This window comes from Aphelocoma coerulescens, chromosome 1 (genome assembly GCF_041296385.1).
Source record: "Aphelocoma coerulescens isolate FSJ_1873_10779 chromosome 1, UR_Acoe_1.0, whole genome shotgun sequence".
Taxonomy (NCBI): domain Eukaryota; kingdom Metazoa; phylum Chordata; class Aves; order Passeriformes; family Corvidae; genus Aphelocoma; species Aphelocoma coerulescens.
The window spans coordinates 93,643,629-93,664,003 of record NC_091013.1 but is presented as its reverse complement, the minus strand read 5'-3'; the positions used below and the strand labels follow the sequence as shown (position 1 = coordinate 93,664,003).

The 20,375-nt window shown below is 50.8% G+C and overlaps 3 protein-coding genes and 1 non-coding gene across 5 annotated transcripts in view; 3 read left to right on the top strand and 1 right to left on the bottom strand.

Annotated features, from left to right (window-relative positions):
* The window catches only part of PHB2 (prohibitin 2), a 99,788-nt gene that overhangs the window by 70,735 nt on the left and 8,678 nt on the right, over positions 1-20,375 (bottom strand). The window lies entirely within an intron of this gene.
* On the top strand, positions 692-752 carry LOC138120285 (U7 small nuclear RNA). Its single transcript, XR_011155809.1, has one exon. It is a non-coding gene; the product is annotated as a U7 small nuclear RNA (small nuclear RNA).
* On the top strand, positions 787-1,607 carry C1H12orf57 (chromosome 1 C12orf57 homolog). The gene is made up of 3 exons (XM_069018387.1): positions 787-930; positions 1,037-1,213; positions 1,294-1,607. The coding sequence occupies exons 1-3, from the start codon at positions 873-875 to the stop codon at positions 1,440-1,442; spliced, it is 384 nt and encodes a 127-aa protein (XP_068874488.1). The 5' UTR covers positions 787-872; the 3' UTR covers positions 1,443-1,607.
* Positions 2,562-18,761, top strand: PTPN6 (protein tyrosine phosphatase non-receptor type 6). 2 transcript variants are annotated; one of them, XM_069018365.1, is made up of 16 exons: positions 2,562-2,688; positions 2,884-2,985; positions 10,278-10,400; positions 10,709-10,903; positions 12,940-13,159; positions 13,921-14,037; positions 14,222-14,338; positions 14,728-14,824; positions 15,222-15,301; positions 15,393-15,542; positions 15,650-15,781; positions 16,065-16,219; positions 16,519-16,586; positions 16,964-17,115; positions 17,826-17,923; positions 18,035-18,761. In XM_069018365.1, exons 2-16 carry the CDS (start codon positions 2,972-2,974, stop codon positions 18,141-18,143), a joined length of 1,827 nt encoding a protein of 608 aa, XP_068874466.1. In that variant the 5' UTR covers positions 2,562-2,688; positions 2,884-2,971; the 3' UTR covers positions 18,144-18,761. The 2 variants fall into 2 exon arrangements, with proteins under 2 accessions (XP_068874466.1, XP_068874474.1); XM_069018373.1 differs by lacking the exons at positions 2,562-2,688; positions 2,884-2,985 and adding an exon at positions 9,256-10,031.

The window sequence follows — 20,375 nt, the reverse complement described above, 5'->3', positions numbered from 1 at the left end:
TGTGACTCCCTTGCCCCCGCGTGCGTGTTCTGATTTCACAGTTGTATCTCTCGATTGGTCCCCCCATATATATATATATTTACTTAACCATTAAAGGAAAAACCAACCAACAACCCAGCTATGGAAAAGAAAAGAAAAGAACCACCTAAACGACGTTCCCCACGCACTCCCGAGCCCCGACACACATTCTAATAATTTATATATATAAATATATATATGAAGCTCTTAAAAAAGGAAAAAAAAAAAAAAAAAGACAAAAAAAACCCTTCCAGAAACGGAACTCCGTTGTGTTCATTTCTTTTCACTGGGGCGAGGAGGGGAAGGGCAGGAACACACTTTCCCGGTGAGGACTGGGAGGGGCTGGGAGTGGGCACCGCCTCGGGAAAGGCGCGGAGGGGCCGCTGGGCAGAGCCCCGCCTCCCGCGGGGAGGGAAGGGGCGGGGCGTGCGCGCTACGGGCCAATGGGAAACCGTTAATTTGCATAGAGCCCGGGCGGCGCGGCGGGGCCCGTTCGGCGGCACCGGAGGCCGCCGGTGTCGGGGCGGAGTGGGGCGGGCAGGCGGCAGCAGGTCGGGGACCCGCGGGGGAGACGGCAGGAAGGCGGGCGGGGAGAGAGAGCGGCCGTCGCCCTCACCCTCACTGCGGGGTGAGTCGGCTCGGACGGGCCCTCTCGCGGCGGGGCCGTTTCTGGCAGTGATTTCAGCTCTTTTAGAATTTGTCCAGCAGGTTTCCCGCGCTGGCGGGAAGCCGCTCCCACACGGCGGTGTAATGGCAGAGCGGGGCGGGGAGGCGCAGGCGCGCGTGCGGCGGGCCGGCCTGGAGCCGCCGCTCCTCGGTGCGGGACCGGAGCCGCGGCCGCCCCGCCGCCCCCCATGGCGGCCTCCGCGCAGCCCCCGGTGCCGCCGGCGCTGAGCGCGGAGCAGGCAAAGGGTGAGTGCGGGGGGCTCGGTGTCGCGGGGGGGGCGGCGGCAGAGTGCCTGTGTCGCCCGGCTGGGTGCGGGAGGACGGCGGGCGGCTGAGTGCCCGTGTCCCGCAGCGGTGCTGGCGGAGGTGATCAAGGCGTTCGGGGCGCCCGAGAACGCGCAGCGCATGGAGGAGGCTCGGGACAACGCCTGCAACGACATGGGCAAGATGCTGCAGTTCCTCCTGCCTGTGGCAACCCAGATCCAGCAGGACGTGATCAAGGCCTACGGCTTCAGCAGCGACGGCGAAGGTGGGTTGTTCCCCCGCCGGGTGGGATGCTCCGAGCCCGCCGGGGCACCCGGGCATCCCGCCCACCCCCTTTCCTTGCAGGGGTCCTGAAGTTCGCCCGGCTGATCAAGTCCTACGAGTCGCAGGACCCGGAGATCGCCAGCATGTCGGGCAAGCTCAAGGCCATGTTCCTGCCGCCCATGACGCTGCCGCCGCACGGGGCCGGCACCGGCGGAGTTGCTGCCTCCTGAGCCCTCGGAGTTCTCCCGGTATTCGGCTGGTGCCCTCCTTCCACGGTGCAAGTCCTGTCAGCCCTGGGAATGGGTCACTTGAACAAGGCAGACGCTTACCTGGAAGGAATGGGATGCTTCGTGTCTGCTCGGGTGTCTGCTCGTGAATAAAATGTGTGTTGAAAATGCCTGTGTTTTATGAATGACCGTGAGCTCAGCAGTGCTGCTCCCTGGTGCAGAGGCAGGTACAGCAGTGCTCTCTGCATGACACCTGCCATGCTGTTTTGGGGGGCCCAGTATGTACCATGTTCTGTAAAAAGGTTTGTGCAGAGCCTTGGTGTGAAGCCCTAGGATTTCATATCAGAGAGACTTTTTTTAATAAGAGGTATTAAGTACTTTACAAGGGCAAGCATTTTCAGATGTGCTGTTTGAAGCATACTGGGATGCGTGTCCCTCAAAATGATCTAGTGTTGTTCAGCAAGTGCTGTAAATGCCATTGAGGCCCCTGTCCCCAGCAGGGTCAGTGCTAATTTACTCCTGCCCCCAGTGCTTGTGGCTGCCTTGTTTTGTGGCTGAATGTGCAATCCAGCCCATTATCATTAGTGAAAAAGGCAGCAGAGAAAATGCATCAGGGAGTGGCAGAGCGTGGGAGGGCTGGGCTTGCCCCATTTGGCTGTAGCCTGCATTAGAGCAACATAAACAACATAAAATTCTTATGTCACATTTTTTCGGACTGCAGAGGGATCAACCTAGTGGTGCAGCCTTGCTCCATTGCACTGTTTTCTTTCCAATGTGGTTCGGAGGGACATCAGGTATGTCTGCTTGTAGCCTCCTGCCCTGTGTGCCTGTTGCCCTTGGAAGAATCGAGGTCTTTGACTCAGGGGCACAGGACTGGGGGTGAAGGAGCCAGGCCTGGGAGAGCAGGGAGCTGCAAAGCCAGGTGTGAGAGAGCTGCGTCAGGTTCTGCCTTCTGTGCTTTCGGTTACAAACCAGGCAGGAATGTAGCCAGTGAGGGCGTGAGCTCAGTGGATGGGAGGCAGGAAGAGCAGTCGGTTCCTTCCGTCTCTGTCTACCTCTCGGAGCTTGGCCTTGGCCTTCCCCCACCCCTCTGATTATTCAGTAACTACAGTCCAGGAAGTGCTTTGCAAATGGTGAAAATTAGGCCCTCGGCTTGAGGCCTGAGGTTGCCTGACCAGGAGCTACCTTCTTCTTAGTCCGCCTGGGAGCAGGCGGGGTTTGGGACTTCGCCTGTGCGGATCGGACATAGGTGAGTCACGGGAGCTGCTGCACTAGCAAGCACTGCCAGCTGCTGCTCCAGCACCCCAGCGCTCACTGCCATGAGCATCCAGCCCTACCGGGAGGGTGCCAAGCCACCTCTCCTCTATCAAGGTCTTTGATCTCTCTCCCAAATCCATCTCAAGATCCTGTCTTGGTAATTCCAATATTGCTTTATTTTCTTTAGTAGGACCCCCTTGGTTGAGGGCTGTGGTACTTCCTCCACCAGCTCCTGTCATTCCTCCATCAGTGGGGATCTGAGAGACAAGACCCTGATGCCATCCCGTGGGTGAGTGCTATGAATGTTAGTGTACTAGTTTGAAAACAAACCAGTGGGTGATTCCAAGTCAGAATTATAATTTAATAGGAAAATTTAAATAAATGCAATAGTACAAGAACACTGACAGAGTCAGGATAAAACCTGACACCCTGTTAGGGTGGCGGCAGCAGTCCAGATGAAGTGGTCCTGTTAAAGCAGTGATCCTTTAGAAAAGGGTATGGCCTTCACCTGAAGGCCCAGTGGTAGCTCTTGTCCTCTGGGAATCCAGTAGGTAAGGGCTCCTTGAGCTGTTCCAGATCCCAGATTATACCCACGTGGGAATGCTTGGCTCCTCCCCCCTGGGTGGGGCATCTCACAATGGGCTGATGAGTCATGCCGTGTGTCCTTGATTGCCCGAGGGTGTGTTCAAGGATGAGTCGTGGTAGAAGGTAAGGAACACTGCCCCACCTGTTTTAACAGCTTGTGGTCCTGTTAAAGCAGTGATCCTGTAGAAGAGGGTATGGCCTTCGCCTGAAGGCCCAGTGGTAGCTCTTGTCCTCTGGGAAAACAGTAGGTAAGGGCTGCTTGAGCTGTTCCAAACCCCAGATTATACCCACGTGGGAGTGCTTGGCTCCTCTCCCCTGGGTGGGGCATCTCACAATGGGCTGATGAGTCATGCCGTGTGTCCTTGATTGCCCGAGGGCGTTGTCCAGGATGAGTCCTGGTAGGAGATAAGGAACACTGCCCCAACTGTTTTAACAGCTTGTGAAGCTGATAAGAGAATACATACTAGGTTACCTTTGTAACCTAGGACAGCTAGTTAGGGCAAGAAAACAAGAGTTATTGGTGAGAAAAATAAAAATATCAGCAGTAGGAATCTGGCACAGAAGGGAAAAAAACCTACTTTCGAATAGGAGCTGCCAGATAGCCAGAGGATTGGAGCTCGCTGTGCTAATTTAGATCCTTACTGTTGCTCCTTCTCACTTTGATAATGAGCAAGCAGGGTTTGTGATGCCCAGTCTGCTGCAGTTCCTCTGCCACCCTGCAGCTGCAGCTTTTCTGAATTGTCTGAAATTCCCCCCATTCCGTACTCTGGAAAAAATCCAGTCTGAATTCCCCCCATTCCGTACTTCAGAAAAAGTCCAGTCCGGGTTTTCCTCCATTCCGTACTCCGGGAAAAATCCAGTCCGGGTTTTCCCCCATTCCGTATTCCGGGAAAAATCCAGTCCGGGTTTTCCTCCATTCCGTACTCCGGGAAAAATCCAGTCCGGGTTTTCCTCCATTCCGTACTCCGGGAAAAATCCAGTCCGGGTTTTCCCCCATTCCGTACTTCAGAAAAAAACCAGTCCGGGTTTTCCCCCATTCCGTACTTCAGAAAAAATCCAGTCCGGGTTTTCCCCCATTCCGTACTCCGGGAAAAGTCCAGTCCGGGTTTTCCTCCATTCCGTACTCCGGGAAAAATCCAGTCCGGGTTTTCCTCCATTCCGTACTCCGGGAAAAATCCAGTCCGGGTTTTCCCCCATTCCGTACTTCAGAAAAAGTCCAGTCCGGGTTTTCCCCCATTCCGTACTCCGGGAAAAGTCCAGTCCGGGTTTTCCCCCATTCCGTATTCCGGGAAAAATCCAGTCCGGGTTTTCCCCCATTCCGTACTCCGGGAAAAATCCAGTCCGGGTTTTCCCCCATTCCGTACTCCGGGAAAAGTCCAGTCCGGGTTTTCCCCCATTCCGTATTCCGGGAAAAATCCAGTCCGGGTTTTCCCCCAAATCCAGGTTTTGCCGCGAGACGGGTCAGCTGCCTGGTCTTTTAAATCCTGGTTATTCCTTTATTTGCTGCAGTCTTGCTGCAGTCTTTCCAGCTCTTTATGGAACAAAGAGCAGGATATACAGTCCTCACAGTCCAAATTTATTTGCTGCAGTCTTTCTAGCGCTTTATGGAACAAAGAGCAGGGTATACAGTCCAAACGGGCACTCTGCTCTGGAGACTGCCGTGGCACGAGTGTCAGGATATGGGATTCCTGCTGGTATTACTCTCTGGTAAGGATTTGGGCAACTACAGTGGTCCAGCACTGTCCTGGAGCCCCAGGGCATAACGGAGAGCGTCTGGCTGTGGCAAGTCTCAGGTAGCCTTCGCTCTGCACTGACTGAATTACAGCGGAGCTCCGAACAGCTGGGAATGCTTGGCTCCTCCCCCTGGGCGGGGCATCGCACAGCGCGCGGATGAGTCATGCGGTGTGTCCTTGATTGACCCTTAAACAGAGATAGCCCCGGGAGGGATTGTCAAGGGAGAGTCATGGTAGGAGATAACAAACTGCCCCACCTGCTTTAATAGTTTGTGAAGCTGATAAGGGAATACATACTATTGGTTACATCTTACACTGTAACCTAGGACAACAGCAAAACCTGTCTGAAGTAAGTAACAAATGCAATTTTCATTCTCGTAAAGAGCTCCGAGTTAGCTCCCCCCAAACATGAGGGAAGCATGAAACAATAAAGTCGTTATCTGAGCAAGAGGGTACACAGTATAACGGAGAAAGCAAATGAATGTGATACTTAAAGAAAGAGCCAGCATCTGCTTTTGTAAAGGCACATCTGGTCCTGTAAAACTGGAGGGTTTTGAGGGACTTAGCAAGTTTGTGGATAAGGCAGGTCTGGCCAATACAGTTTGCTTGGATTTAAAGAATTTGACGAGATTTTCTCATCAAAGTCTTTAAATGAAGCTGAAGTCATAGCATTAAAAAAAAAAAAAAATGGATAAAGAATTACCAAAAAATAGTAAATGGTAGGTGGGAATTAACATGCCATTTTTACAGCGAAGGGAAGTAATCAGTGGTCAGATCACAGGCTAATCTGAAATACACGCTGCTCAGTATATTCCCAAGTGACCTGGGAATACAGCTTGGTGAGATGAGAAAATGGGATGATGGTAGAAAGTTGTTCAGGGTAATATGGTGGGAGTTGACTTGTGAATAATTTTGGAAAGACCTTACGGCAGTGAATGAGTGAGCAGTAGAACAGCAGATGAAATTTCATATAGGCTTCTGTAAAACAATGTTCATACAAAAAAAAATTAAAATTTGCATATAAAACAATGACTTGGAACTAATTGTAACCTCTTTGGAATGAGACTTTGATCATAGAAATCCATGAGATTGTTAGCTTAATGCTTGGTTGTGGTGAAGATCAGAAATCATCGCTGTCCATGACTCACCGGCATTTTGAACACTGCAGTTCTGTGCCCTCCTTCACTCTTATCTCCAAAACAAGATACCAGAATTGGAAATATCTCTGAGAGGGACAGCAAAGGGGATCAGAGGTGTAGAATAGCTGTGTACAAAGAACACCTTAGTAGGGCTGCAGTCTTCAGCATGGGAAAGAGCTGAGGATGGATAGGGATGTTTCAGGTCATGAGCAGCTTGGAGCAGGGGGAGAGAAGCAGGAATCACCCACTGATTTTCCTTTTTTTACAGCAACCAGGTGTTAATAAAAAAGAGGCAGGGAGAAGGTTATAAGCAAATCAAAGGAGGGAGTGTTTCTGTAGCTTGCCAAAGGATGCAAAATTTGTTATGGATTTGATGGTTAACTCTACAAGTAGCTGTTAATAGAGGCTTAGGAAGTACAAGGGCAAATATTCCTCTACACATAGCCTTTCCCTCTGCTCTTCCTTTGATGACTGTTTTGACCTCTGGATTGCTTAGTCCCACCCCCTGCTCACAGCAGAGCTCTCCCCAGAACTAGCTCAGGTAGCCCAGGGCCTTGTTCAGGTGAGTCCTGACACCTGCCAGGGCGGAGGTTCCTCAGCTGCTCTGGGAACCTGTGGCAAGTGCTGAACCACCCTTGGGGGGGAGCATGTGTGCAGTTTTTCCTGATACCTAATCAGAATTTCCCTTGCTGCAAGTGATGCCTGTTGCCTCTTGTCCTTTTGTTGTGTCCCACGAAAAAGAGTCTGACTCATTATCTCTAAACCCCCACGGCCCCTTTTAGGTAGTCTCAGACAAGTGTTAAATCCCTCCTTAAGCATCTTTTCTTCAAGCTGAATAAACCCAGCTTGCTTGCTGCTGTGCTCCAGGCTCTTCACTGCCTTAGTGGCATTATGCTGGATTCTTTCCAGTTTCTCAGTGCCTTTTTTTTTTTTTTTGCAGCAATCCAGATGTGTGTGTCCTCTAATTAGCTATTTCATTCATCTTCTCCTGTAAATTTGTTACTGCGCTACCTGTGGCCTGGTTCCACAAGGGATTTACCAAGATGATTTTCTAGCACCTGGGTTGTACTGAAAGCCAAACAACAGTGTAAGAGTAGTCTCTTTGCTGAAATCTCTTGACCTCCTAATTATATTTTAAAAATGTTTTAGTGGCTCAATTATAGTATTATATTCAGTGGCTCAGCTGTTCCATTCTGCAGCCATTTGGGAGAGTGACCTCGAAGATACCAACTGATGGCTTCTGTATGGTGATATTTCCCTCCCTTACTGGTAGTTTTTAATTAGGCAGCCCAGATCAAAGACACCAGGGCAGCTGCATGCATCCAGTCCTTTCCTAAAATGAAAGCAAGCAGAAGCATAAACTCATCCTGTAAATTATGTGATCTGGGATTTGTGTCCACAAAAATGCTGTCAAGAAATTGCACTGCACCCTGTGGCTTGTCCTTCTGGAGGATACTGGATGACATGGGACAAGTGCTCTCTCACCATTTCTTATTCTGGTCTGGGCTCTTTGCTACCTTGTTCTTTCCCTGTTCTCTTGTGTCCAGATAATGTTCAGTTCCTCAGACAGATTTTCTCCTTCAGTCAGTGTAGGGTGTAGGGATGCCTAAGTTTTGGGTTTTGTCTGCCTTGGCTTCATATTGACTCAACATACTCTAATATTCTTTTGATATCAGGAATTATCTTTCGGGACTTATCCCTGGAAGTTCCTGCCTTTCTCCCAGTGTGCTGGTTTGGCCAAATTTAGAAATGTATCCTCTGAGAGAAGGCAGGTCACCACCCCTCCCCCACCAGGTTTGGGAAAAAATAAATTCTCCTCAAAGGAAAGAGATAAAAGCTATTTATTTAACAAACACACGGGAAAGGATAATAATGCTAAATAATAAAATCTTTTGCTGCGAAGAAAAAACCTGGGAAAGTGTTGGAGTCCTCCCTTTGGTCTCCTTGGAGCTGGGGCTTGGGCCAGGGCCAGGCCCTCTGTGCCCGGTGGAAAGTCCTCCCCATGTGCTCTGATATTGAAGCAGTCCAGCAGAAAAGGGAGAAAATCCGAAATTCCAGGGACGGATAAAAGTTCAACTCTCAGTCTCTCTCTGGAGAAAAAGGAACTGAACAACTGGCCAAAAGCTGACCGGGGAGCAGCAAGCCGGGTGCTTCCTTGCTCCCCCACCACAGCTGGGAAAAAAAAAGTCACTATCTCTGTGTGACCTTGAACAAGCTGCAAACTGCTTTGAAAAAGTTTTGCTCAGTTTTTCCTTCAGGCTCAGTTTAGAGGCACAGAAAGGCACAGGAATTAATTTCTGGGCATAGGGCAGCGATATGGGATACACATCATAAAGTCACCCCAAGACACTTAGCTATAAACATCACTTGTTTCCTGCTAGACTGACTCTGATTTAAGTGCCGTCTTTCAGGTGCAACTTCTACAACTTTGTGCAGAAGTTGTTCCCTTGAATTAGTCCAGTGCATTTAAAATCTCCTTGGTTTTTAATATCAGTTCTAAGTCAGTACCTCTGGCTCCCTGCAGCTCACCGCACGCCGGCTTACCATGCGCACAAAACCAGAAGCATTTCTAAGGAAGCTGTTGTAGGTGCCTGGGTTGCCTTTCTAGCAATGAAGTTTAGCTTCCCGCTTGTCTCTCCTGTACTTCCCTTTGTTGCTGGTTTCTGTCTTGGCCACGAGTTTTTGTCTAGGTCGTAGTTAGCAGCCTGTTCATCTTTTTGCAGGATTTCCCAGTCCGGTGGTGTGTGGGGAAGTCTGCAGCTGCTGCTACTGCTACTTGAAATGAGCAAGGCTCTTGCTGTTCCTGCTGCCCTGCCTGAGATGGCCCCAGGGAAAAGTCAGGCTCCTTTGCCAGCTGGATTGCACTCTTAGGCCACTGCTTAGCTCCCATGCTTTCACCAGACCTGCAGACCTTGAAACCAGTGTTGTGGGCAGGGCAGTCATGGGCCACAGCTGGAAACAGCTAGGTAACTGGAATGGTTAGTTTTCCTTCTTTTTGTACTAGGTTGTCAGCTTTGGCCTCAGTATGCCGTGCTGGGATCTTGAAGGTCCTCGGCTCAGCTCCCTCAGTGCTGTGTGGGCTCCCTGTAAGTAGTAGCTGTTTGTCCTGGTCTCTGCCTGCCTTTCTGGGCAGCTTCACCACCACCTCTCACCCTCCCCATCCCTTCTGAGCTACCATTCCCTGTGTCAGTCCCATCCCATGGCAGGCTGGTTTCAGGCAGGCACTGCTGTGCTCAGAGCACTAGCCTGGACCTTGAAGTCTGCAGCTCTAGATTCACACGCATTCCCCCTTGTGCCTGTACAGAGTGTGTAGGACATTTGGGAGCATTCATGTTGTTCATTGGCCTTTTGGAGAAGAAGGGGAACAGAGGACGTGCAGAACTCAGTTTTGTGAGCACGGCCAGAGCCCAAGATGCATGCGTAGAGTCAGCCCTTGTGTGCTAAAGACAGGGACCCAAAAATAATAGGGGGTATGGGGAGGAAAGACACAAAAGGAGAAGCAGAAGTGTATGCAAAGCAGCTGGGGGCTGCGGAGTGGATGGCTCAGAGCGCTTCCTGTTCCCGGAGTTGCGCGTGCCCCACTGTGTACGGGCTTGCACCTGCCTGTGCCCAGCAGCACTGCACAGCGGGCCAGAGATCAAGGCACCTATCCAGGAAAAGGTGGATGGAGAGGGTCTGAATGGACTGACAGTAGACTCCAGGAGAGATACATGGCCAGCTCCCAAGAGGCGCAGGAACAGCTCGGCGTTGGGTGCCCCAGCACAGACCTCCGACTTCCCTTTCCTTACCAGCGCAAACTGATTTTTCCTCTGTGTTTTTTGAGTTGTTCTGGTGGCAGCCACTTGGCCACCTCTTCTTTCTCCCTCCACAATGGTGAGGTAAGAGGGTGTGAGAGGTCTCTGTGTGTAGGGAACGGGACCAGGGAAGCAGGATGGATCAGGGCAGGGATCGCCCTGGAAGCCTTATCTCTAATGGGAACCGTCCATAGACTGGGGGAGGAAGGGATGCTGCTGCTGGCTCTCACCTAGGGATGCTGACTGGGGACCATTCTTCACCCTATGGATCTCCACAATAGTGCCTGGCCTTTTTTATTCATTTGGTCTTGCTTTTATCTTCTCTGCTAGGTGGTTTCACCGTGACCTGAGTGGGCTGGAAGCTGAAGCCTTACTGAAGGGACGAGGTGTCCATGGGAGCTTCCTGGCCAGACCCAGTCGGAAGAATCAGGGGGATTTTTCTCTTTCAGTCCGGTAAGTAACTTGGACCCCAGCTTCTGTCTTTGCAGTGTTACATACACAGATTGCCTAGATCCTCACATGTCCTGTGGCATCATCTTCATCCTGTCTCTATTCCTTTGAGCTCTTCTCAAGCTGTAAAAGGACCTCAGCTTCCCAGCATCTTCTAGACCCTCCCTCAAGTTGCCCAAGGAGCTTCTCTTTCCAGCCATCTCCCTTCACGGGGATGGTTTGCTCTGGTTCCATGGTGGGAGGTAGTGCAGGACACTTCTCTGTCCCTTTTCCAGCCTCCTCATTGGACTGCCCTGTGCTTTATTCCACAGGGTTGGTGATCAAGTAACCCACATCCGCATCCAGAATACCGGGGATTTCTATGACCTTTATGGAGGGGAGAAGTTTGCCACCTTGTCAGAACTGGTGGAATACTACACACAGCAACAGGGCTCGCTGCAGGACAAAGATGGAACCATCATCGACTTGCGATACCCGCTCAACTGTTCCGACCCCACGACAGAGAGGTACAGGGACAGCAAGGCAGCTGCTGTGTCTGTGATGAGTTATTTCATGGCCTCCTTTTTGTCCTGCCTGCATCCCCAGGGCAAATCCTGCAAAAAGTGCCTCCTGCCTTTCTTAGCCTCCTATGTGTCCATGGGGGCAGCGTCCCCAGGAATAGCTGTGCATACCTTGATCCATCACAGCAGACCTAACGGGGCTCTATTTTTACTTCTGGTTTCCGGTTGCCTTTGCTATTTATATACTGTTTCTAAAAGCAAAGGTTGTGGTGTCCGCTGTGGGTCTGCAGTGGTCTGTAGGGGGGACATGTTGTGTGGAAGCCCGCAGTCTTGCCCCAGACCTCCCTGGTTATTCTAGGCCTGGGTGACTCACATAGCTGAGAGCAGGACCATGTTCCCCTGCTATTCCTGGCCTGCTTAGTCTCCTTCCTGTCCCCGCTTTGCATGTGTCTCTGACACCAAGTTCCTAAATCAAATCAGGTGGTTTCGCCCTTGCGTTTTGCTTTCACGCCCTTTGATGCAGCTCGGGGGAGCTGTTGCACCCTGCTCTGACTGGACAAGTCCTTCTTGGGCAGGTCCTCCTTGGGCACCTGGAGGCAGGGAGCAGAGATATCCTGGCTGAAACATCAGGGTACCGGATCAGGCTGCAGAGGGGGCGGGTCTGCTGCTGGCTGTCCTCTCCAGTTAAGGCCATTGCATCGTGGCCCTGCAGTTTCCTCCCTTCCTTCTGCGGTTGGAAACTTCCCCCCCCCACCCCGGGCTCTTACGAAAGCTCCTCTCACTCTCTCCCCAAGTGATTTTCCGTCACGTGGCTTTGAAGAGCTGGGCTTTGCTGGGGGAGGGAGGAATGGGACGCATTAACCCCATCCTACCAGTGGAGGGGAGGCTGGGAGACCTCTTTGATGTGCAGGAGGGGCCAACCGATCCCAAGGTGGCATCTGAGCACGTGGTGGCTGAACAATTCTTTGCGAGGAGGTTCAGAAATTAATGACAGCCATGCTCTGAGAGTCACCAGCTGCTTCTTGCAGTACGTGAGGTGAGGGTCAACAAAAGTTACTTGCTGAGGCCAGTAACTGTGTGAACCTCTTGCTGTGTGTGGAGCAACCCCTTGCAGAGGAGAATGACTGGATGCCCCAGCTGCTTCTGTGACTGGGCTGTGGCATCCTGAACTCCATATCAGTTCTCGGGAACAAATAGCCCCCTAACAATGTGAAGTTCACCAATACCATGCCAGGCCTTCCCTGTCAGCTGCTCTGTGAGAAGCAAATCTGTTCCCACTGCCTCATGGCAAGGCAGGGAACACCTTGGTCACGTGGGGATGCTCCTGACCTTGTGCTAGGAGGAGAGAAGGAGCTGCTGAGTGTTTGCATTGAGGACAGGAATGTGCACATGGATCAGCTCCTGGCACTCACTCCCATGGCCAGTGTGATTGCTGCAGTGTGATGTGCCCAGAGAATGGGAATTATCCTTTGAGTGAAGAGGTGACTGAGTTTCAGAGCGAGGAGTTGCTGGAATGGTTCTTGAATGGATCTGATCTCAACACAACCATCTGGGTGCTGCCAAATCCTGATGGGAGAGTTTCTGTCTCCGTCGGGGTTTACTTTTGTTTCCCTGGTGTTTGAGTTCCCAGAGCCCCTTGCAGCAGTAAGGTCACAATCCCAATAATACTGTGAGGTGCTGAAACACACAGACTACCCTCTCCCAGCTGGTGTTCCAGCCAGAAAGTGTCACTTACCTGTGCCTGTGTGTGTCACAAAATGGATCACACTTGGTGCTTTCCCATTGTGTCCTCTGGTACCAGACTTCTGCTCCCTAGGTCCCCTCTGCCTCCTTCCTCTTCTTGACAGCTCTCTACCTCCGTCTCATCTGCTTTTCCCAAGATCCTGCTACTTCTTCCCTCTCTCATTCCTTCCTCTCTGTCTCCCCCTTCCTTTCTTTCTCCTTCACCCTTCCCCAGTGTTGCTGTTCTTCACTCATCAGCTCAAGGGCATCCACTTCCTGCATCTCCACCTCTTTTCTGACCTTGTCTTGTTTATTCCTAGGTGGTACCATGGGCATTTGTCAGGCCCTGCAGCTGAGTCACTTCTCCAGGCCAAAGGCACCCCTTGGACCTTCTTGGTGCGGGAGAGCCTCAGCAAACCGGGGGATTTTGTCTTGTCTGTCCTCACTGACCAGCCTAAACCTGGGTCTGATGCTCCAGCTGGGGCAACCGGTGCCTCTGGGACCCGGCTCAAAGTCACACACATCAAGATCATGTGTGAGGTGAGCAGTGGGAGGGCAAAAGGAGAGGCAGTGGTCTGATGGATGTTACCAACATAGCTGTCACAATTTCTCCTATTTCTTTCATGTGGGATGAGGAGATTCCAAGGACCTTAAATGAGATTGAAGGGCAATACACCTTCTCTGGGCTTCCATCCACTGAGAGCACTACACCGAGAGCACTGTGCCATGAACTCTGTGTTCTCAGGGCAAACTCATCTGACCTCCCTGCCAGAGGAAATGCTTTCCTGGACGGTGCAGGGTGGTGCCTATGGATCTGCACCCCAGCATTGCCTTTTTCCTGAGCACTACCATCTTTGTCTATGGAATAGGCTGAGAGACTGGTGGCTGTGCAGCCTGGAGAAAGCTCTGGGGAGACCTTAAAGCACCTTCTAGCACCTAAAAGAGGCTTATGAGGAAGCTGGAGAGGGACTTTTTACAAGGGCATGGAGTGATACAGCAAGGGGTAATGCCTTAAAACTGAAAGAGGGCAGGTTTAGATTGGATATTAGGAAAAAATACTTTGCTGTGATGTTGGTGAGGCACTGGAACAGGTTGCCCAGAGAAACTGTGGATGCCCCATTCCTGGAAGTCTTTGAGGCTAGGCTGGAAGGGGCTCTGGGCAACCTGCTCTAGTGGAAGGTGTCCCTGGCCGTGGCAGGGGGGTTGGAGGTAGCTGCCCTTTCTGATACCTTCCAACCCAAACCATTCCATGATTCTGTGAATATTATGAGTTAGACATTACACATTCTTCCTCTGTTTAGAATGGACGCTACACAGTTGGAGGTGCTGAAATGTTTGACAGCTTGACAGATCTGGTGGAACACTTCAAGAAGATTGGAATTGAGGAGATGTCTGGTTCCTTTGTGTACCTGAAGCAGGTAAGTCCAGTTTCCTGGTTTTAGGGGCCCTCTGGAGGCACTGATTTGCTGTTTTTTTCTGCTGTATGTCCCTTTCCTTACTTTTTCCACAGTGCACAGAGGATACTTTGCTCTCCAGCAGCATCTCTCTCTCTCTCTCTCTCTCTCTCTCTCTCTCTCACCTGTTGTGTTCTCCCATCCCCAGCCCTACTATGCTACGAGGGTGAATGCTGCTGACATTGAGAACAGAGTGCAGGAATTGAACAAGAAGACAAGTCTGTCTGAGGAGACATCCAAGGCTGGATTCTGGGAGGAATTTGATGTAAGAAACTTCTGGGGGACATTATTTGGCTTTCTGGGAATTCTGCATGCACCGCCTCATTCTCCATCCTTGATTTCTTCCTGTACACAGACTTCTTGTGTGTCTTGTCAATTTATTTCTGAAAGAAGTCTCCGTTTGGAACCTGTTCCCCTGGGGAGTGAGTCTCATCTTTAAGTGAACCCAGTGAGGTAGAAATGTGCTTTTTTATGGTTGGGAGAATGAGTCACCAAGACAGTAAGGGCACAAACCTTGGATTTCTCAAGTCTATGTTTGGTTTTCACTTCACAGCATGCCCATGTGTCATCAGAGCCACCACTGTGCCTCCTAGTGCCCACCTCCCGCGTCATACATTGTGACCTTGCCATGACTATTCTTTCTTCTGCCCTCAGAGCCTGCAAAAACAGGAAGCCAAGCACCTGTTTGACCGTCATGAGGGCCAGAGACCGGAAAACAAGAGCAAGAACCGATACAAGAACATCTTGCCCTGTGAGTCTTGCTTCTCCACTATAAAAAAACCCAGATGGACAGAGGCAATGAAGAGCTGTCTGAGCCATCCCTGCCTCAGCCCACTCTGTCCTCCAGAGCAGGTTATGAGGTGTATGATGCTAGGGCTTTAAGAGCTGATGAGGGAAGGCACAGCCTTTTCCTGTCCTTGAAGGAAGGAGGGAGGGTTGCATCAGACTCATTAGCTTATGTCATCCGTCACAGAGGCAGAGGGATGGGAGGACAGAGTGAGATTGGTCTGAGCCCAGAGAGGGAGAGCTGAGGATACAGGGCATGCACTGGGAATCATGACTGAGGTGGCACAGGGCAGTGAGGGAGCTCCGTGGGGCTGTGCATGGAGTATCTCATGGCACTGTTCATCCTTTCACTGCACCCCCAGTTGATCACTCCAGAGTCATCCTCCAGGGAAGGGACCCGAATATACCTGGATCTGACTACATCAATGCCAACTATGTCAAGGTGAGGCTCTTGAAAGATGGCTGTGTGCCCAAAGCAGGGGAAGGTCTGCCTGCTCCTGCAGCCCTCCTGACCCTTCCCTGTCTGCACTCAGAACACCCTGATCAGCCCAGATGAGTGCACCAAGACCTACATCGCCAGCCAGGGCTGCCTGGATGCCACAGTCAATGACTTCTGGCAAATGGTGTGGCAGGAGAACACACGCATTATTGTGATGACAACACGGGAAGTAGAAAAAGGCCGGGTAAGTAGCAGTCCGCAGGTATCTCTTTTCCCTTTCAACCATTACTCTGCTTCTTCTCTCCCTCCTGCCTTCTGCCCATCCTCACCCTGTCCTCCCTGCCCACACAGAACAAATGTGTGCCTTACTGGCCGGAGCTGGGCAGCACGAAGGAGTACGGTCCCTACCTTGTGGAGAACGCTGGGGAGCACGATGCGCTCGAGTACAAACTCCGGCACCTCTGTGTGTGTCCGAAGGATAATGTGAGTGTGTCTGACCAAGGGCTCTCATCCAACCCCTGGGTCTAACAGCCACCATACACCTAAACCTGGGAACTGCTCAGTGCTGTGATGATGCTGCTGTTCTGTCGTTCTTGGGGCTGCTGTTCCCACCTGGTTTGGGCTGGAATCACAGTGGTGGAATCACCAAGAAGTGTGCAGGAGACAGAGATATTCTCTCTGGCATCAGAACCACCTCTCCCTGGGACAGAGGCCAGGGACAGGGCTGGGTTGCAGTTTTACCAGGGGGCTGCTTTGCTATTCTCAGGGCAAGGCTGTGCGTGAGATCTGGCAGTACCAGTACCTGAGCTGGCCTGACCACGGTGTACCCAGTGAGCCAGGAGGAGTCCTCAGCTTCCTCGACCAGATAAACCAGAAGCAAGAGAGCATCCCCAATGCAGGGCCTATTCTGGTACACTGCAGGTTGGTACAGAGGCTGGAGTTTGAAGCATCCTCCATCCCTTATCTAGGGTGAGATACAGAAAGTCTGTCCTGCTACTTCCAGCTGTACCCCAGGACTTGTGAGTGAAGCATATGCCAGTCCCAATATTTGCTTTTTTCCTCTTCGATACCCTTAAACCCAACTCTCTACCTGTTGAATCTGTGACTCTTTTGTGGCACTGCTGAACAGCTGCTACGAGAGCCACATCCTTCTTCAGCAGCAGAAGCATTTTGTTTCGGGAGCTGTCTTGCTCTGACCTCTGCTTGTCCTCTCCTTGCAGTGCTGGGATTGGCCGCACTGGGACTATCATTGTCATTGATATGATCGTGGAAACAATCTCCACCAAGGGTAAGAGCACCCCGAAGGATCTCTAAGTGAACTGGACTACCCGTGAGGGCTTTGCCCTTAAGTTCAGCTGCAAAGGGATGAAAACTATCAGGTGTCAGTGGGAGAAAATCCTGCCATGCCCCTGAGAAGTTTGTTCTGCTGGATCTCTGTACCATATCCACTTCATATGGCTTTAGCCTTCCTTGAGCTTTGGCTCTTCCTCCAGGGCCAGACTTGAAAGATGCTGAGCAGGGGGAGAGGTAGGAGGTCCATACAGGAATAAAGAGTATAGATGGAGGTAGAAACTTCTTAACTCATCTCCACTGTGGCTGCTTTTGGTAGAGAACTGGGAGAGGGTAGTGAAAATGTCCGTAAGTTTTTCTGGTGCTCCTTGCTAGGGCTGGACTGTGACATTGACATCCAGAAGACCATCCAGATGGTGAGGGCCCAGCGATCTGGGATGGTGCAGACGGAGGCCCAGTACAAGTTCATCTACATGGCCATCTGCCAGTTCATAGAGGCAACCAAGAAAAAGCTGGAAGTTATCCAGGTGAGGAAAGGGGCTCTACTGCCCTGTGAGCCTAAGCCCTGCATGGTGCTGGTTCAGAGCCCAAGCGCTCTCTTTCACAAGCTTTAAGCTAACACTGGGACCTACACAGACTACAGTGGTGCAGTAACATCAGAGTCCCTGTTCCTTTCTTCTAAGACTTTTAAATTCAGAGGACAAGTTCATTAGCAGCTCAAGAACCGATCCCTTCTGAACTGTTAGACAGCAGTAAGTTTTAATGCAGTTACCTCAACTATGTTCTGAATAACATCCCCAAGTGCTGTTTTGTTACAAACTCAGTTTAGGACAAGCAAAGCCTTTCCTTTCCTCTTCTTTCCGCTTTGTCTTTCACATCACAGTTTTGCAGCTGCAAGATCTTTTCCTGCTATTTGGTAAGTGGTGTCTTTTCTCTCTCCTTGTAGCCTCTGGCAGCATCCTCTAACTCCTGCTGTTTTAATATTCTTCAGCTGAAATTTGGCACTTTTAGGCACTCTAGTGCCTCCAGAGATTTGTTGCCCCACTGTTGCCTCCTGCATTTGCAGCTGCTGCTCACCTCTGGCAGTGGCGGACAGTGTGCTGAGCCCTTCAGCAATCCACCAACTTCCACTGAGATCCTGGAACAAAGCGGGGTTTAACAGCCAGAACTCTTCCATGGTGCCTCAAATGCATCTCCCAGACCACACTCTTCTAAGCCTGTTTTTCCTCTCCTGCAGCTTCAGAAAGGCAAGCCAAATGAGTGTGAGTATGGGAACATCGCCTACCCCCCTGCAGTGAGGAACGTGCATGCCAAGGTTTCACGGAAACCCTCCAAGTAAGAGCTCACCTAAAGCAGAGACTCAGCTCTGCCTGCCTCTGGCAAGTCTGGCTTGGCTGGCTTTTTCCTCTTCTCCACTTTTTCTCTTGTTTTTACCTGGTCTTACAGGCAGAAAGAGGAGTCAACAGTGTATGAGAACTTGGGGAAAAAGGAGGAGAAGGTGCGGAAACAGCGCTCCTCAGAGAAGAAGATGAAAGGCTCACTAAAGAAAAAATAATCATACACTGCAGGTAGCTCCAAGGGGGTTTTGAACCTGGGGTGCAGGACTGGAGCTCACATCCTGGCTGGCCTGTCTCGCATTCCTTGCTCTTGGAATGAAGCCTTCCCCTTCTCTTCCATGCCAGCTTTCAGTGCCCTGAATCAGAGCGCTTTCCAGCTCAGCTGACCGACTTCATGGTCCCTTGCCTGTGCAGGCGAGCAAAGGCTCTTGCTGCCCCCTCATCATCCATTAGCAGGAAAAGGTCACTCCCCTCCTTTCCTTGCTCCCTGAGCACTGGGGCTGAAACTCACCTCTGCTGTGCCAGCTTCAGCGGAATTCTCAGGGAAGAGCTAAGGAAGGTCATCCCAGGAGCTACATCTCTGCCCACTGCTGTGAGTTAGTTTAGCCTGTTTGTGTTCCCTGAAGCCTCAGCTTTTCAAGTATGGAGGTTTTGGCCTGTTTCAGCTCAGCTCCTCTGCAATTCAGCAGGAGACTTCCTCTTTCTTTAATACCAACCGCCTGGCCCTCTTATCCTTTTGCTATTTCATCCTTCACCTGGATGCTGTAAATATACCAGAATTTGATGTGATGGCCATGTTTTCTTCTTTGTTTGTAAATAAACTTGTATTTGTTTGACTACCAGGTCCCAAAAGGTTTTTCCCCTAATTTCTCTGAGTACTAGCTGTACTCCTGATTTCACCTGCAGCCCTGCAAAGACTTACAAGGATGGCTCCAGCTTAGTTTTTCTGATTTCCTGCTGCCTTCAGGCTTCTGAACAGAAGCTGTGACCAATTATGGTGGCTCCTCGCTGTGAGGCTCAAGAAATGGTGGTCATCAGCACGGAAAGTCAGGTGTGACAAACTCTGACGCAGCTTTTGCACCTAAATTTTACTTGTGGGTTTTCAATACATGAACAGACTAAGCCACAGCTGCTCTGACCTCCTGCTGGTAGCAGTGCCACTTCCAGCAACAGCCTGGACCAAAGGCCTCCAGAGGCCCCTTCCCACCAGGAGTTATACACAGTACATTGGGAGGAAGGACACCGCTTGCTGTCATTTGTTATAGCAAGAAACTTGGTTGGAAGCATTTGGAAGACAGAAGACACTTTGTGAGCAGACCCTCTTTCCATGTGCCAGACTTTAGCTTCCCTTAGCCTGGGAGCCAATCAGCCTGTGTGTGCACTTCCCAGTTGGCTTTGCAATTCCATTGCCACTAGAGAAAGAAACAGGAACGGGGCAGTGGGAAAAACAATGGGCAGAAGTAAAAATGGGTGGAGGGACATGTACTGTGTTTCACCTCTGAACGATGCCAGATACCCTCTCCTAAGCCACAGGGAAGGGGCTAAAGTCCTAGTCTAAGGAAACACCTACCTTTGCCTTAGACTCCTGGGTAGCTTCAAAGGACAGGATCCAATTGTCTTCCTTCTTAAAAAGCTGCCACAGCCTAAAGCAAGGCAGACCAAGGGTTGGCTTAAACTCTACCTGAGGCTTGAAAAGGAAGACATCTTGTGGAACAAGCTCAGGTTACTGAGAAGCTCATTTGTGTTCAAATCCCTGAGCTTAATGTGTCCATAATGTCCAGTCTACAGAAAATTTAGACTGAACAAGAACTTTCCTGACTGCACATCAAGAAATACAGCACTGACATAAGCAGTCTACCCTTCTTTACATAGGCTCTGTTCCATACAAATACTTTGGCGTGACTATTTGAGAATGCATTTTCAAAGATGGTTCAAAGAATTTGTGCTTCCTTGATGCTGAAAGTCAAAACATATGGGTATTAGTTATGGCTCTGAGTGCCAGTAAGTTTTAAACCAGGAATCCATAGCTTGTATCTGTTCCTTTAAACATCTTGCGCTCTGCTTCACCAGAGGAAGAAGTCCCTAAAGGCCTCTCTTCTTCACTGGAGAGCTCAAGTTGGAGTTGTTTGTCAAAAGAGATGGTTGGTTGTTAATAGACATGGTCTCCTGGGTGGCTGTCTTGACCATCGTGATCGTGAAGTAGCTGAGTTTAGTATCTTGGTGATAAGAGGCAAACGGTAAGTAAAGCTACTCCCCTGGACGTGGGGAGAGCAGACTTTAGGCTATCAGGGAAGCAGTTAGTAAGGTCCCCCAGGAATCTGCTTTTGAGGATAGTGGGGTACATGAAAGCTGCTCACTTTTTAAGGGCTTCCTTCCAAGAGCACTGGAGCAGGCAGTGACAACATGTCAGAAGTCCAGCCAGTGAGGCAGAGGGCTGGCTTGGCTGAGCA